Source organism: Carettochelys insculpta, chromosome 20 (assembly GCF_033958435.1).
Source record: "Carettochelys insculpta isolate YL-2023 chromosome 20, ASM3395843v1, whole genome shotgun sequence".
Classification (NCBI taxonomy): domain Eukaryota; kingdom Metazoa; phylum Chordata; order Testudines; family Carettochelyidae; genus Carettochelys; species Carettochelys insculpta.
Window position 1 is genome coordinate 10,704,096 of NC_134156.1, and position 14,067 is coordinate 10,718,162.

General features: G+C 48.9%; 1 protein-coding gene across 1 annotated transcript in view; it reads left to right on the forward strand.

Moving 5' to 3' along the window:
* Positions 1 to 14,067, forward strand: part of CACNA1G (calcium voltage-gated channel subunit alpha1 G) — a 199,046-nt gene that overhangs the window by 153,506 nt on the left and 31,473 nt on the right. The window contains exon 25 of the mRNA XM_075014142.1: positions 5,507 to 5,658. Within this exon, the coding sequence (XP_074870243.1) occupies positions 5,507 to 5,658 (152 nt within the window). The remainder of the gene's footprint in view (positions 1 to 5,506; positions 5,659 to 14,067) is intronic.

The following is a 14,067-nucleotide window of genomic DNA, read 5'->3' on the forward strand; positions in this document are numbered from 1 at the left end:
GGGTCCAGCTTACCAAGGGCAGGTAGAGAAGACAATGGTACATTTGCCCCTCCTGCACCAGGTTCCTCACACCAGCTGAGAGATCTGTGCAAATACCTTGAGCACTCTGAGGTGATCTATGTGGTGCCATATATGGACATTCTCTGTCGTGCATCTCAAGGTCATCCCCCCAGCGGGCAGAACCCAGCTGTATGAAGTAAGCGGTAGGGAGGTCACTCATGGCATTCTGGGCTTTGGCTATGTACCCCATTGAATGGGATCCCTGAGGTTCCCTGAAGTTGTGTGAACAGGCCTCATATCCCTATTGGCGCTGCAGTAAAAAGAAAAGGGAGAGGGGCGCCATCCGATTGTTTCTGTACCGATGTTCTGAGTCAATAGAAGGTTAGCTATTAACTTCCTCTGGAGCGGAGGCCAGTGCTGAGCAGGGGCAGGGACTGTGAAGTTAGCACCTCTGTTCTCATTGCAATTTCCCTGATAGAGCTAGTGGGAACTTTTCAAATTTTAATGATTATTTTTACCCCAGTTTGCAATTTTAAGGGACAGAAAAACATTTTCTTGATTTCTGACTCGTTCTGTTCACACCACAGGCCTCTCTTCAGAAAGGATTTTTAAGTTTCACTAGTCTTAGCTACAATCTGGTCTTGTAAGTCAGGTGAAACAAACATCAGAGGCTGGAAGAAGGGTGAGCTCTGATTAGAACTGCTAAAAATCTAATCTCATCCTCCCCTGTCTACTGAAGTCCCTTCTCCCGCTTTCATTCATTACGCACCAGAACAGATCTCAGGCTGCGGATCTTTTCTCTGTTCATTTTTTTTACTTCTTCAGAAGCAGCTTTGATCTCAGCAGTAGTTCTTGTTTAAATCATGAATTGTTAAAAATTTGAGTCTGAATAAGTAAAGGACTGTTAATATTGAAATAAATGTGTAAGAGCACACCAGGAAAATTACGTGTCCATAAAACGGTTCCAGTAAAAAGGCAGCCCAATTTGAGACAGTGAGCCCTCAACCTGATGTAATCAGTCAGGCAAAACTCCCAAGGAAAATCAGTGTGGCTGCTTGTTCACTGGAGAGAAATAATTTAAGCAAAAGGAGCATCCTAATCCTCGTCTTACAAAATCCTGGCTGAAAATGACCCAACATGCTTTAATGAACCTGAATATCCTAACATCACCATTCCAAGCGTTTTAATTTCACAGCCTTCATCCTCTCTGTTATTGCTAGACCAGTCTGCCAACCCATAATCAGACGTCAGAGCCTGGGGAAGGATTGAAGCAGTAGGCCCTAGGTGGTTTGTTTTTTGTTTTATTTTGGTTGTATGAGCATCTTCACTACATCAGACTTCTTCCAGTCATTCAGAGCTTCATCTAGCTTTTTCTTTGTTTTGTTTAATGCTTTGATCTCATTCCAAAACTGGCCATTACCCAATGCAGACTCAGAAAGAAACGTGCAGCTTACCTTTAAAAGTGTGTGATTGTCAGATCTGTGCTTTGTATTTCTTTTTATTGTCGTTTATTGGAACCAGTATTATTAAATGTGCTGTGCTGCTCTTCAGTCATCAAAGGGAAAGAATAGAAAGTCCTCTTTCAGATTTTTGTGATGCTAGGGAATCAATATTGATGTTGCACCAGTCAAGCCTTTGGTAGTGTGATGAGACAGCCAAGGCTGAGGACCCAAAACTTCCATATGTCTTTGCATTTTACAAAGGACTTCCTTTATGTGAAGATGAGATGTTATACTGTGTGTCTGTGCTGTTTACTCATATCTAGTGGAGATTAGTATTATGATTATTATTTTGGATCTACATCCTATCATAGATGGAAATGTCTCCATGGGAATAATTTATCATTTTCCATTATGCTTTACAAATACCTTTTAGTGTGATAAAAGCCGAATAAAATGATGTGTTTAAATGTAAAAGTTCCTTCAGTGCAAAACATTTTAAACCTAATGCTCTCAATACAGTTTGTAAATCCAGCTGCTTAATGTGCTCAAAGTTCACAGTCTGCCTACTCTCAACCCTCAAATAAATGTAGACTTCAACAAAGAGACGCATTCCATAATGGAATTTTACCATCTCTCGTAAATGCCCGCTTCGGTTGGTTATGCAGTTCAGCGCAGTTCTACTCTGAAAAGCATCACTGGAAAGATGGCAACTTTCTGCTCCCCAGGGATGAATTCAGAGTCCAGCCTGGTCTCTTGGTGCCTTTTATTTCCTCTAGCCCTGCCGAGTGAACACAACTAATAGCCAGCGAGCTGGTTTCTCTTCTGGCTCCTGTGTTGTCTACAGAATTCCATGCAGACAGTCTTCATTGTTGGTGCTATGCAAGCCTTAGACAATGGAGCTTGACTTTCTGTTATGGTACTAGTTGTTAGGAAAACCACTTTTATTCATACATGGAGCAAGTGAGTCGTTGATGGTAACAGTCATTGAATTACGGAATCGCTTTCCAGACAGAAGTGATGCTTTAGTAGTTCTTGTTATGAGAACTGTTTAGTTAATATCCAAGATTATGAGGGACCCTACACTCATGCAGCTCATTGGTTCCACTTCCTGCATAAGGCAATTGTTTGTAATAATGACCCCATCACATGGCACATAGTTCAGGAAACGGCTTGGATGAGGGCCGCTAGAAAAGATAAACTCAACCCAAGTGCCCACAGCGTTAGGCAGCTGTGGCAATAGACTCAGCTGCCCATCAGGCTGAAGATGGTCATTTCCTGGGGTTAGTAGGAAAATGGATCTGATGACTAGATTGTCCAACCTCCATGGTGCTGGCGATCTTTCCAATTTAATTGTATATGAATATTTGAGTTTATTCCGTCTCCTTCACCCAGCCTCAGTGAAGCAGCTTGATTTAGAACCTGTTTCTCTGTCAGATATTTTGTCGTGGGCTTTTGCTGTATCTTGCATCCTCTTGGCGTCTTATTCTGCCATTTCTTTTCTTTTTCTTTAACTCTCTGTATGCCAGGAAGTGAGCTAACCTTTCCAGGAATGACCTAGACTAACCTGGAGCTCTTGTTGTTCTTGACACAGTGTATTGTAACAGTACAGTAATGTGGTGTTGTGTTGGTTGTGAGGTTCACCACCTGGAGCTTAACAGATGTCTGTATTTCCCAAGATGTTGGTATTGTTTAGATTTTTTTTCCTTCAATAAATATGGATAATGCTGTTTAATGGGGGCACGGAATTTACACCTGGAAAGAGCCAATCTTTCTAAGTGATCTTCAATATGGCTTCCTCTTACCACCAGCAAGAAAAGCAACTGCTCTGTTCAAGAAGTTCCCTGCCTACCTAAATGCAGTAGCTATTAATTTGTAGCCTGCAGGCAGCATGGTATTTCTGTTTGTGGTTCATTTCAAGGTAATATCTGTGTTTCGCTAATACGCATGACTGGCATGCTAAGAAAGGGAAATGAATGATGGTATGATTTATAAACAGGGTTGAGAAAATCCCTGTTAATAAAGCTACTGGCAGAGGATAAAATATCAACAGTCTATAAATTAGGAGTGTTGCAGATGTATCTGTGATGCTGACTTTCAAATTCAGGCAAGGAGAAGCACTTGACTTTGAAAAGTCCAGGGCCGTGTTCTCCAAAAGGTAAAAAGAAGCTAACAGTTTGGGGAAGATTTGACAACCCTGTTTATAAGGTCATCCTATTACTGTCCAGGTGCAGGGCCTCTGCACAGGTAACATTTTTACAACCGCATTGTAAATCCCTGCTGTATTCTAAGTGCTGCGGTGCTGTTCTGTGGGATTTGGAATTACCTGCCAATCAAAGCTAAAACATCTGAATTCCAGTATAATTATTCATAAGTAAATCCATGGCAAGAAGAGGCAGAAATGTTGACATTTTCCTTTTTGAATGTGAATTATGCAGAAACCAGAAAGAAATCAGCGATCAAATTACGATGGCATTTCTTTTTGAAATGATAACCATAAGTAGGCCCTATTCCAAACTTAATTGTATTCAAACATTTTAGTTAATTTCTTTCTCATAATTTAGCATAATGTGATCAAGATATCTGAGCTTTATGGAGATTTATGCAGATTTTGAGATCCCTGACAAAAAGTCGGATGAGTCAGCAAGTCACCAGTTTGGCTTTTGTAAGTGCTCAATAGATTCAGCATTAAAATTCATTTAATAGACCTTTTCATCACAATTATGTTTTTGCACTGCAGTACAGATCACCTTCAGCATAGTGCACATCCAAAAGTGAATAGTAATACTGCCTTTTATTTTATGACATGGGAGTAGAATTTTGGGAATTCCAAACCCTTACCATATCAGCTGCTGTATGATTTGTCTCTAGTTCTTAAGCTTCAAGGGAAAAGTCTGTCTTAGTGAGAAAACAAGAAATCTTATGATATTTTGGGGGATCCCATGTCCTTATGAAGCAAAGAGTGTATGTTACATCTATGGCTTTGATTGCAGACTCATTGGCTATGTACAAATCAAATTATATCCGCAGCAAAACTTGAAGTTAGTTCTCCCTCTGGATAACTGATATCTATAAATTCACGACTTCATTATGCCCAAATGTCTATCTGAAGTAATGTCTCAAACCTCACATTTGTTCAGCAGTGCTAAATATCGAGCCGTGTAATTCTCTCAGCTCAATAATTTTCATAACCAGTTGATCATCTAATTACCAGAATAATATCATTCACTGACATGTTGAAGACAGTCCTTTCCACTTCAATCTGCATTATAATGCCTCCTGGAAAATTGTGCTGAATTATATACTCAGCCTTGGCATTTTCTCATTAGAGATTAGGTGAGTAAATTAGTTTATCTCCTGAAACAGTCCATCCGTGTCTGAAGAGTATGTATCAGGCCCAATGCAACCGAACATGGAAGTAAATTGAACAGTGAAATCCACAATTCGGTCATTGTGATTAAATAGAGAATGGTTGTTTTCTAGATGTTAAGGCAGACTGACCAGTTTTCCACAGAAGTTATTCAGTGTTTTTCAGAGCTCTGACAGTGGAAGTGTCAAATTTTGTCTAGACCTATAATTGTCTGCAAAGGAGATGAGCTGAGTTTATTGCAGCCTCTTCAAATAAGGCCAATAAACAAATGGCCTATGTTCTTGAAACCATTCTCAATACCAGTCTTGTGCAGAATCTGAAGCATGAACTTACTCTTCAGATACTGGTTTTGTGCATTTATTATTTTTGTTTCCTTGTTAGGTTTTTAAAAAGTAGGGCTTTTTCAATGAAACAGTTCCTGGAAGCCAGAGTAATCCCTCAGCTGTGCTCACCTCATCCCTAGTACTAAAAGGCTGAGTATCGTGCATGTTACATTAAAGAAGTTTAAATGGATTTGTGTTTTTGGTAGCCATGCTACACATTAAGGCTGGTAACATACCACCCAGAAATAAAAAAGCCCTTATTGTAATCCATATGAAAAGCATTTTGAAGGTTGGAAAGTGAAAGCGAATTCATGTCTGAGACACAGAGTAACGAGCTGATCTGCCTCTCCCCTCTTCTCCCCCTCCCATTTCAGAAGCACAGTGTAAACCCTACTATTCCGACTACTCTCGCTTCCGCCTTCTGATCCACCAGATGTGCACAAGCCATTACTTGGATTTGTTCATCACGGGAGTGATTGGCCTCAACGTGATCACAATGGCCATGGAGCACTACCGACAGCCAAAGGTACTAGGAGAAAAAGAAGCTGACGATGGCCAGTGACGAATGGTGGAAAGAAACGGTCTCAGCTTACACTGAATGCTAGAGATGGGAGGAACCAGGGCTCGTTTAGTTGTACAGAACTTCATCAATTTGGGGTGATGATTTTGCATGGTCAGCATCAGGCTCAAGGTGCCTGAGCCAGTGAGAGGTTAGAGAAGAGGAGTGGGAGTTGGGAGTTCTGGCCTCTGTTCCCAGTGTTGCTGCCTGACCCCTTCACTAGTCACTTAGGGTAGGTCTATATGACCATCTAGTGGTGAGATTGCAACACATGTAGACATTCTCAGGCCAGCTTTGTCGTTCTCAAACTTTTCACTAGGTGGACCCCGAATCATTCCCCCAAACCATTCACAGACTCCCAGTTGCCCCCCAAACTGTTCGTGGACCACCCCGCATCAAAGCCAATTCTAGCTGCTACGTACACTTCATTAAATGAAAATGAAAACCACAATATAGGGTTTTGGACTGCAATTAATAGCATTATTGGAAAATATTTCATTCAAAAATAAAAGTTGAGTGTAACCTTGCAATTTATTTAAAACTTGTTTTCTATGATCATTGTTATTTATCTTTTATTTTTTTCATGGATTCCCCTGCAATACCTCATGGACCCTCGGTTGGGAACCACTGGTCTAGATGTAGATCAGAGTTAGCTCAAGTGACAACAGCAATAAAAGTGTGGCTGTGTAGGCAGCGAACTGAGCCAGATGCTCAGGATCACAGGAGGGCGGCTCTAGCCCGTGCAACCCTGCTGTTGTTTCTGTAACTGATGATGAAAGTTATCTCTGTACCTCAGCTCCCTCATCTGTTATCTGTCATTTATAAATATTCTAAGAATGTTTAAAAAACCTGCCACCCTAGTGGGAAAAGTTGGGTTGAAAATTCCTCCAGCCAGTTGCCTGTGATTTTATTTTTCCTGAAATTTTCTCTGTGACTAAGTGTTTCTATGGTAACACTTAGTAAAAGACTATAATCTTTCTCAGTCAGCTCCTGGAATCTTTACTCATGCAAATCTCCCACTGCTCGTGTCTGCTCTAGAAAAGATGCGTGTTTGAATCTACATGCGTTATAACTACGAACACCTTGCCTATGCTAGGATTTTAACACCTCAGCTAAGGCTCATTAAAAATACACCTTCTTTCCTAGTGAAGACATGGAAAACAGTAGATTTGCCTCAATGTCTAGCCTGTACATTCAGCAATCAAATCTACATAGTGGTAAGGTGACCATATCTCCCCTGGCCAAATATGGGACACGGGGATGACGCCATCCTGGCCAAAATGGATGGATGGTCACCTACCTGGAAGTCAGGTGGTGGATGCCCTGTGACTTGGGCCAGCAAAGTTCCCAGCTCCCCACAACCAGGAAAAGTCGGGTGGCCGCTGAACGGGTCTGGCTCCGGCTCCCCGCACCTGGAGGAAGCTGGGCAGCAGCCACGCCACCGCGAGGGTCTGGCTCCAGCTCCCCACATCCAGGGGACGTCGGGTGGCTAGTAAACAAGTGGAATATGGGGCAATTAGCCCCTTTGGCAAAATAAACCGGGATGCTGGGATGGCGCCTGAAATATGGGGCTGTCCTGCCCAAAACGGGACAGATGGTCACCCTTTATAGTGCCTGATTTTCAAAGGTAGTGACTACCATTGCTTTCTATTCAAGGTATGACTACCCTGCATTTCTGCAAATCGGACTCTTAATCTATTAAGTGTCAGGCTCTTATTTCTTGGATCTATTCAGATAACGGTAAGAACAACCTGTACTGGGAAGCAGAGCATCTTGTGCTGAAGATTGAGATGGAAATTGCTGCTGCTGTATAAATTGTACTTAGTTTTATTAGGTCCTTTCAAAATGAATAAATGCAAATCACAGTGAGGGCGAAATAGCCTTTGAGGCTCGACAGGACCTGCATGTCTAATGTAAATAGCAAGTAAAGTGAGGGCAGGGGAGACACACACAGACAGCTCTTTGTAAACTAGCCAAATAAGTAAAAGGGCACAAGCCCCATTTCTTTTTCCTTTTCAGGTCACCTTTCAATACACTGGGAAGCACAAGACATGATTCAGTCACTTTCTGATTAATTCACTCCTTAGCTAAGGAGCTTGCATTAGAATTACTCTAGGGCCTGTGCTTATTACAGTCATTTCATGGTGACACTTTTACTTGTATTATAAACACATTAGTCATATTTTTCCCTTAAGAAAAGTAAAATTCTTTATCTAAGACCCCCGTTGTCCCACATGTACATAATAATGTAAAAATGAAACTAGTCACATGGCAGTGAATGGGATTACTTGTCTGATTAAAGTCATACGTGTGCATATGCACTTTGCTGAATCAGTGCCAAGGTGACTAAATCCAAGCTGGGATTTGATTAGTGTCCTGGAGATGTTTAAACAGATGAACGTTCTTCAGAGCTTTATATCCAACATCATAATTCACCAGCATGGTGAATGGAATCGGTAAGCAGACATGGGTGAGAAGGGACTTTTGTCCTTAGAACCCTAGTTCTACGTTTCACATTTCAAGCAGTATTGCAGTATGGACAGAGGCATAAGTGGTTTGAACAAACCCTGCATTGGCCAATTCCAGTCTGCCAGGGCAGTTTTGGCAGGGAAGCGTTAAACTTGTCTGCAGTGTTGCCGAGGGCTGTTTCATAGCTTAAGCTTTCTTTCCTAGGTAGGGCTGCATTTCAGGGGCAAGCTAAGGGGTTTCCTTCGATTGATATTTGGGGTAAATCGTGTCAAGAAGTCACAGTGTGCAGTTGTGGGGGGTTACTACTGAGGTACCCTAGAGGTGTTTGATAGATGCAGTGCCTTCTGGGACGCTCAGCTGCTGCCTTGAATCAGGTGCACTCTCCATCACCAGGCAGCTAGCTCTGCTTCATATCTTCTCATGGGACAGGCAACAATGCCAGATGTGGACTGTTCTGATTGACCAGTTAGACTTGAGAGAGTTGTCCTCCTGGGAGCCACAGCACCCACAGCCTTATAGGACAGTGGAATGATGATGGTGGTCATCCCCAGGGGACAAGTATCAGAGGGGTAGCCGAGTTACTCGGTGTCTTCAAAAACAACAAGAAGTCTTGTGGAACCTGATAGACTAACAGAGATTTTGGAGCATAAGACGCACCTGACAAAGCGAGTCTTTGCCCACAAAAGCTTATGCTCCAACATGGCTGCGTCTACACGTGCCGGCTACTTCGAAGTAGCAGCGCCAACTTCCAAATAGCGCCCATCATGGCTACACGTGTTGGGCGCTGTTTCGAAGTTAACATAGACGTTAGGCAGCGAGATGTCGAAGTCGCTAACCCCGTCAGGGGATGGGAATAGCGCCCTACTTCGACGTTCAACGTCGAAGTAGGGAACGTGTAGTCGTTGCACGTCCCGCAACTTCGAAATTGCGGGGTCCTCCATGGCGGCCATCAGCTGAGGGGTTGAGAGATGCTCTGCCCAGCCCCTGAGCTCAATGGTGGCCGCGTGCAGCGGCCCCTTAAAGCTCCCCGCCCCCTGCCTTCCTGTGCAGGAAGCTGAGAGAGCGTGCAGGCAGCGGCATTGCCACGCAGCTAGCCTGCACGCTCCTCCGCAGCCACGGATACCCCCCACAGCTGTGATGGCCACCCCCCAACCCCCTAAGTGCCCCCAGGGCAGCCCCCCCAAGGGGAGCCAGGGCTCGCAGGCTGGCAGCCAGGCCGGGAAGCGGCAGCAGGGCCCCGCCTGGACGGAGGCCGAGCTTCGGGACCTGCTGGGGCTCTGGAGTGAGGAGGAGGTGCTCCAGGTAATGGGGAGCAAGAGGTGGAATGTGGATGCGTTCACTCGGCTGGCCGAGGGCCTGGCCGCCCGGGGTCACCCTGCCCGCACTCCAGATCATGTCCGGAGTAAAGTGAAGGAGCTGCAGCAGGGTTACGCCCGGGCTCGGGACGCGGCCGGCCGATCTGGGGCCGCCCCCGTCACTTGCCCCTTTTACAGAGAGCTCAGGGACATCCTGGGCCCCCAGCACACCTCCTCCCCTCCAGCCACGCTTGATACATCGGCCGACGAGCCCCAGCAGGCCCCGGAGGTGGAGTCCGCCCCAGAGGCAAGCCCCGCACCCTGGGGGCCCCCCCAGGAGGCCACCCCCAGGGCACCGGAGGAGGGGGAGGAGGAGGGAGAGTCCTCCTCCAGCGACGCCGGCCTGCGGATCGTGCTGTCCTCGAGGAGCTCCAGCCGTGCGTCCGCCCACCGGGTGTCCCCCGACCGTGGAAGTGGACCATCAGGTATGTACCCCCCCAGTGCACACCCCCGGGGTTGAGGGGCGGGGGTAATAGATATGACCAGGGCCCTCCTCATGTCCAGATGACCATGGCCCCAAGGACGGCAGTGGCATGTTCGTCAGAAGAGTGCATCAGCCCCTGCCCCCCAGCACGACAGTGCCATGCCCTATCCCCAGGGCTGGGGGGAACGGAACCTCGAGGGTCCCCTGGTGGGAGGGGGTGGGACACCCAGCAGCAGCAGCATCTCCTGGGGACAGGGATGGGGAACCTGCAGCAGAGGGGTGGGGGGACAAGGGCCACAGCTCGGGGCCCACACTAATGGCTGTCTCCACTCTTCTTCCCCCACCTCCTGTGTTCCGCAACTGCACCATCGGAAGGACTGGAGAGCGCCGGCGAGGTGTCAGTGGTCCTGGACAGCCCACCGGGGCCATCACTCCAGGCCAGCCCCTAGGCGGAGGACCGACCAGCCCCACGGCGGGGAAGATGGCGGACCCAGCACCACCACCCGACGGCGACGGACCCCCAGCTGCTGGCCATCCACCGTCGGCAGCTGGAGGTCACCGAGCAGCGGCTGCCGGTGGAGGAGCGCCGCCTCCAGCTGCAGGAGCGGGCGCTGGCCTGGCGCCAGGAGGCATAGGGGGCCTTCATGCGGACCGTCAACCGTATCGCCGACTACCTGGCTCCCCATGCCGCGCCGGCCGCCGCAGCTCCCACCCTGCCTGCTCCACCTACTGCGCCATCTGCCGTCGCACCGCCACCCATCACCGAGGGCCCTTCCGCTGAGGGGGACCTGGGGCCAGCTGACACCCGCCGGCCATATCTACCGGTCCGCCCGGCCCCCAGCCAGCCCCGGCCAGGGCTGAGGCCGAGGCGTGGATCGCGGCCGCCCACCCCCAGTGCTGGACATTAGGGGGTGTGGGGCCCAGGACGTGGCCCCCCCCTTTGTATATATTCCCCCCAGTTTTATGTTATTTTGTAAATAGTTTTTATATTAGACCCCTGTTGCTATGCTGATCCTTGCCCCCCCATGTACATAGTTCTCCCCTTCCTTGTCTTCCCCTTTCATCTTATCCTTATTTATAATACCTATATATATAAGTTTGATTTTTGCCTGTAAATAGTTAGTCTTGATAATAATAATAAGAGTTCTACAGCTATTTGATTTGACGAACAAACGTATGCTTTTATTTACAAGAAAGGGGGGGGGTGCTCTTGGGTGCTCTGTGGTGTGGGCGTAGGGGCAGGGAGTGTTGTGGAGGATGGAGGGGGGCAGTGAGGGGCCTGCCAGCGTTCACCCCACGGCCTCATCGAAATGGGCCTGCAGGGCCTTCTGGACCCGGGTCCCTTCGGGGTCCACCTGGCAACTGGGGGCAGCGGGTGGCTGCACATCGGCCCTGCCAGCCTCCACAGCCCAGCTCTGAAAGAAGGCCTCCCCCTTGCTCTCGACCAGGTTGTGTAGGGCGCTGCGTGCGCCCACAATCTGGGGGATGTTGGTGGGGCCCGCATCAAGGCGGGTGAGGAGACACCTCCAGCGCCCTTTGAGGCGGCCAAATGTGCACTCCACCACCTGGCGCGCGTGGTTCAGGCGCAGGTTGAAGCACTCCTGGCTGGCAGACAGATGGCCCGTGTACGGGTGCATGAGCCAGGGCCGGAGGGGCTATGCCGCATCTGTGATGATGCAGAGGGGCATGGTGGTGTCCCCCACAGGGATCTCCCACTGGGGGATGTAGGTCCCCGCCTCCAGCTGGTGGCACAGGCCGGAGTTCTGGAATACCCAGGCGTCGTGGGTGCTGCCAGGCCAGCCCACATAAATGTCCAAGAAATGGCCCCGGCTGTCCACCAAGGCCTGGAGGACCACTGCGTGGTAGCCCTTCCTGTTTAAGTAACGTCCTCCACTGTGCTCCAGGGTGCAGATGGGGATGTGAGTCCCATCCAGAGCCCCGAAGCAACTGGGGAAGCCCAGGGTGGCAAAGCCCGCGATGGCGGCATCCGGGTCCCCAAGCCTCACGAGCCTGTGGAGGAGCAGGGCGTTGATGGCGCGGACGACCTGCAGGGGAAGCACATGGGAGAACACCAATGAGGGGTGTGCAGGGTGTGTGTGGCCCTCCCCTGCCAGGGCCCCGCTCCCCTCCCCTCCCCTTCCTTGCCAGGGCCCCCCTCCCCTGCCAGGGCTGCCTCCCCCTCCCCCCATGGGTCCTCTTACCTCCATGAGGACAGCCCCGACGGTGGCCTTGCCTACGCCAAACTGCTGGCCCACGGATCGGTAGCTGTCTGGAGTGGCCAGCTTCCAGACAGCGATGCCGACCCATTTCTCGACGCTGAGGGCATGCCGCATGGCGGTGTCCTGGTGCCTCAGTGCGGGGGTGAGCCACTGGCATAGCTCCAGAAATGTCTGCCAGCTCATGCGAAAGTTCTGAAGCCAGCGGTCATCGTCCCACTCTCCGAGCACCACCCGCTCCCACCAGTCGGTGCTCGTGGGGTAGCTCCACAGCCGGCGGCGTGTGCGGCGGGGAGGGGGGGCGGGGTGCTGCAGGGTTGGGGGTTGCGTCCTCCTCCCCTGCGGGCAGCTCCTCCTCTGTGGCAAGGATGTGCTTAGCTGCCTCCTGCATGGCATGGAGCAGGGCGAGCACTGCTCCTACAGGGGCAGCTGTGTGGACCTCTGGCTGCTGCTGCTGCTGCTGCTGCTGCTGCTGCTGCTGCTGCTGCTGGGAGTCCATGACTGTGTCACTCGAGGTGTGCGTGCCTATGGCTCTGCAGACCGCGTGCTGTGCAGGCTGCGTGTGTCTGGGAGGGGCCCTTTAAGGGAGCGGCTAGCTGTTGCCCCGGAAGCGCTAGTCCGCCCTGTGACCCTGTCTGCAGCTGTTCCTGGCACCCTTATTTCGATGTGTGCTACTTTGGCGTGTAGACGTTCCCTCGCCGCGTCTATTTCGATGTGGTGCTGTCCAACATCGACGTTGAACGTCGACGTTGCCAGCCCTGGAGGACGTGTAGATGTTATTCATCGAAATAGCCTATTTCGTTGTCGCTACATCGAAATAAGCTATTTCGATGTTGCGTGCACATGTAGATGTAGCCCATATCTGTTAGCCCCAGGAGAAGCGCACAATGTGGGGAAAAGGTCTTTGCTCTTTTGCCCTCAGCCCTGTCTTTCCCAGGGATGGCTCGCAATCATGGAATTAGTTTGTAAAACATCTGGAGAACCTTTAAAAAAGGACTGGATAACCAAGGAACTGCTGCAACTCACAAGGTTTAACGTACCCCTTGGAAACACATCCAAATCTATTATTGCCTCTTGTATTACTCATCAGTGAACCACACACTGCCATTACCTCACCTACAGCTTTGTCACCAAACTTCAGTCTTTCACACCCCTAGGCAAGGACCTGTGTAATATTACCCTCTCCCACATCACCTTCCCATGGCCCAGGCCCAGCTAGTACTGTCACACCTTTCAGCAATGAGAAATACAATGCACATTTCTTAGGCAGGAAATCCAAGATCCTATTACACCTGCCCTCTTTTACTAAGAGGACCTTTGGAATAATGGCATTTCTACTGTTAGTTAGCAATCGATGGTGTAATAGTTGTCACTGCCTACAGGGCACCTATAGTTAGTGGCAAGGTTGTGACTCAGGGGAAAGAAGTAGGGAATTCAATATTGTCTGATTCTTTATCCATATCTAGTGTCTTCCTGTGAGCTCAAGGTGAGGGACTGGTTTTATGGTGAATTTCTTATAGCTTGTGCCAGGAATTGTAGAAACCTCAAACCAGACCGCATACACTGTTGCACGAGGGCAGGTATGGTGCAAAGAGCCCTCCCCTTGCCTTGAATGTGCAAAAGGCCTTTCTGCCATTTAGGACCATGGAGGCAGCAGTTACTTGGTGACTCACTCTCATCTAAATGGTCCTTAAATGTTTTGCAGGCTACACACTGCATTGTTCCCAGCTTCACATAGTCTCCAGGGGGCCTGGAATAGTGCACTGGCTTTGTGCCACCTCTCTGCTCCAGTGTGGCTTGGAGAGACTGTGCAGGCACCGTGCACAATTAGTTCCTGCATGCTCCTAAATGCAGGGACTCCTTACTAGTTCCTCCTGGAACTGAAGTGAACCAGGAGGAATGCCTTCTTCAG